Here is a 2,420-nt window from a genome sequence, read left to right on the forward strand (position 1 = left end):
CTATTCACATAATTTTCATCATTGTCAAGTTTTTATTAATCTTTGATCGGTTTAGGTCGAAATATAATAATATAGGAAGAGTTTCAAGTGTACTGGGAAAGAATATCGGTATTCTAGTTGTTTTAACCGTTTATCTGAATTATAAAAAATATATATAATATATATTAATTGAAATCAATGGTTAAAACAAGTAGAACACCGATATTTCTGGTACACTTGAAATTTTTCCAATAATATATGATGAACTGAATAAAAAAAACATAATATAATAACATATTCTATTCTATTATGGTAAACCAATTGAGCTCACTTCTATTCTATTGCACTCTTGTGAGTTGTGACTGAAATTCTGAGAAAACTTGTTAACACTGAATCTTCCCTTCACTTCATCCTCAGCTATCTCTCCACTCATCAGCACATTCATACTCTTGCATTTCAGAAACAGCAGCACCATCCCAATTCTATTCCAAGGGAATGTGCTATAGTATTGCTATATATAAGCAGGGAGTTCCTATTATATTTGTAGTAATTGTATGAATCTTCTAGTATTAATGATTCTCCTTTGAAAATTCTTCAACACTGCGAGGAGCTATCTCTATTTTATGACTTGGATTCTTAATCAAGCCACCTCATTGATATCAATTTAGATAAAACAAACTAAATACACTAGTTCTTGATGCTATTTGATTAACTACTCATACATGGAAAAGCAGTATCATAAGAAGTAATTGATTGAAGATTGATGAATCAAATCAATACATGTATATGAAAATCATAATAAGTTGACTGTTAAGCAATATTAACTTACAGAAAGAAAATAAGGCTATATTCAGAACTACTTTCATGGTTTTCCCTTTATGCATAAAGTCAATTAAATCATTTTGTGTGTTTAATATGAACTATCAAGGAAGGAACAGAAGACTTCAAGGCTTAGCTGCTGCCATCCCAAAGTTGTAAGAATGAAAGCAAATGAAGCCATTTCTTTTAGTGATTACGCACAACAAGAAACAAGAACAAGTAGAAGTTTAACAGAATTTGAGGAAATTCAAACGATGCTTAAGGATGTAAAGAAAGTTATTAGACTAATTGGATAGTACTCCCAAGAGTACTCCACAGACAAACTAACTCAAATAAAAAAAAAGGTTATTTCTAACGGATTTGGATTCTCTAAAATTTGAATTTCACTTTAGAGAGAGTAAAGTATGATATATCGTAAGTAGAGAAATCATTTAAGAGCGAGAGATCGTACTTTATCCTCGAAAGTAAAAATTCAAAATTTAGAGGATCCAAATTCATTTCTAACCGTTTGTCCATTATGATTGTAGGGAGTTGCCACCAAAAATTGTTTAGCATTGACGGTTGAAACTTGCAATCCATGCAATTTCTCAAGGAGCTCTGTCAAATGGCTTTGTATCATTGTAACAAATATCCCATATAGCTTCCATAGAATCTTGGGCAGCTGAACCAGCACAATTAGGGTTTGAAGAGAGAGATTTCAAAACTCTTCTTTTGATACATTCCGGTTCATGCCCTCTTAATTTCATATGACCACGAAGTAGTTCCCGCTTGAAATGGCAATCACCAGATAGATGACCAGCTCGAATCTCACTACAAGCTTGGTGAGCACAATCACTCCAATCTATATTGACAGCACGACAGTCATCAAATGCATTAATTAGTTCATGAATTACCACCTGGTCGACCTCATCTTGAATTCGCATATAGTTGCTACATACAAGTACCCCTGAACCAGGTACAAAACCACCAACGCCATGCGCCCCTTTGCACTCAGAAGCCTTGAAAAAATTGTCACTCACAGGACACCCAGCTTTTGCCAGGCGTTGCCTCAAGAATTTCACCATTGGAAGTCGGAAACTCTTTTGAATCATAGCTTGGACTTCCTCCACCGTTTTCACATCCTCTAAACCATGAGCTGAAGAAGCCTTCTGTGCCATTCGTTCTCTTTAGCTATGGCGGCCGCAAAGATCACAGCGGCGGCGACAACCACGAGCAAGGAGGAATCAGCGACAGCGGAGACAGATCAAGCTTGAAGGGCGTCCGCCGCCAGCGGAGAAGCAGCCGGCGTGAAGATTGGACGGAAGGGGATGTAGAGAGAGGGGGGGGGTTTCGAGGAACTGACTCAATGAACGGGTAATGTCCATAACAAGCCCAAATAAAAAGATCAACAGGCCCAAACAAGCCCAGGAAACTTTTTTTTTCCAACTATTCCCTAACCCGGCCGCCAAACAAAAAAAATCAACAACTCTACATCATTCCACATGCTCAATAGAATGGAGTACTAGATCATGCATAACATGGAAGCATGGAACTAATGTTGCACGTGATCACAATTACATATATTGAGTAATTGAGATGAGAAGAAACTTATCTTTAATTTTCCCTCAATTGACAATAAATCA

The 2,420-nt window shown here is 36.6% G+C and overlaps 1 protein-coding gene across 1 annotated transcript; it reads right to left on the reverse strand.

Annotated features, from left to right (window-relative positions):
* On the reverse strand, window positions 735-2,157 carry LOC107635670 (mitochondrial inner membrane protease ATP23). Its single transcript, XM_016339213.2, has one exon. It carries the CDS (start codon window positions 1,953-1,955, stop codon window positions 1,386-1,388), a length of 570 nt encoding a protein of 189 aa, XP_016194699.1. The 5' UTR covers window positions 1,956-2,157; the 3' UTR covers window positions 735-1,385.

Source organism: Arachis ipaensis, chromosome B04 (genome assembly GCF_000816755.2).
Source record: "Arachis ipaensis cultivar K30076 chromosome B04, Araip1.1, whole genome shotgun sequence".
In the NCBI taxonomy this organism is placed as follows: Eukaryota; Viridiplantae; Streptophyta; class Magnoliopsida; order Fabales; family Fabaceae; genus Arachis; species Arachis ipaensis.

What these genes read in the sequence shown, in the direction of transcription:
- LOC107635670 (XM_016339213.2), bottom strand. Translation starts at nt 1,955, where the DNA reads ATGGCACAGAAGGCTTCTTCAGCTCATGGTTTAGAGGATGTGAAAACG.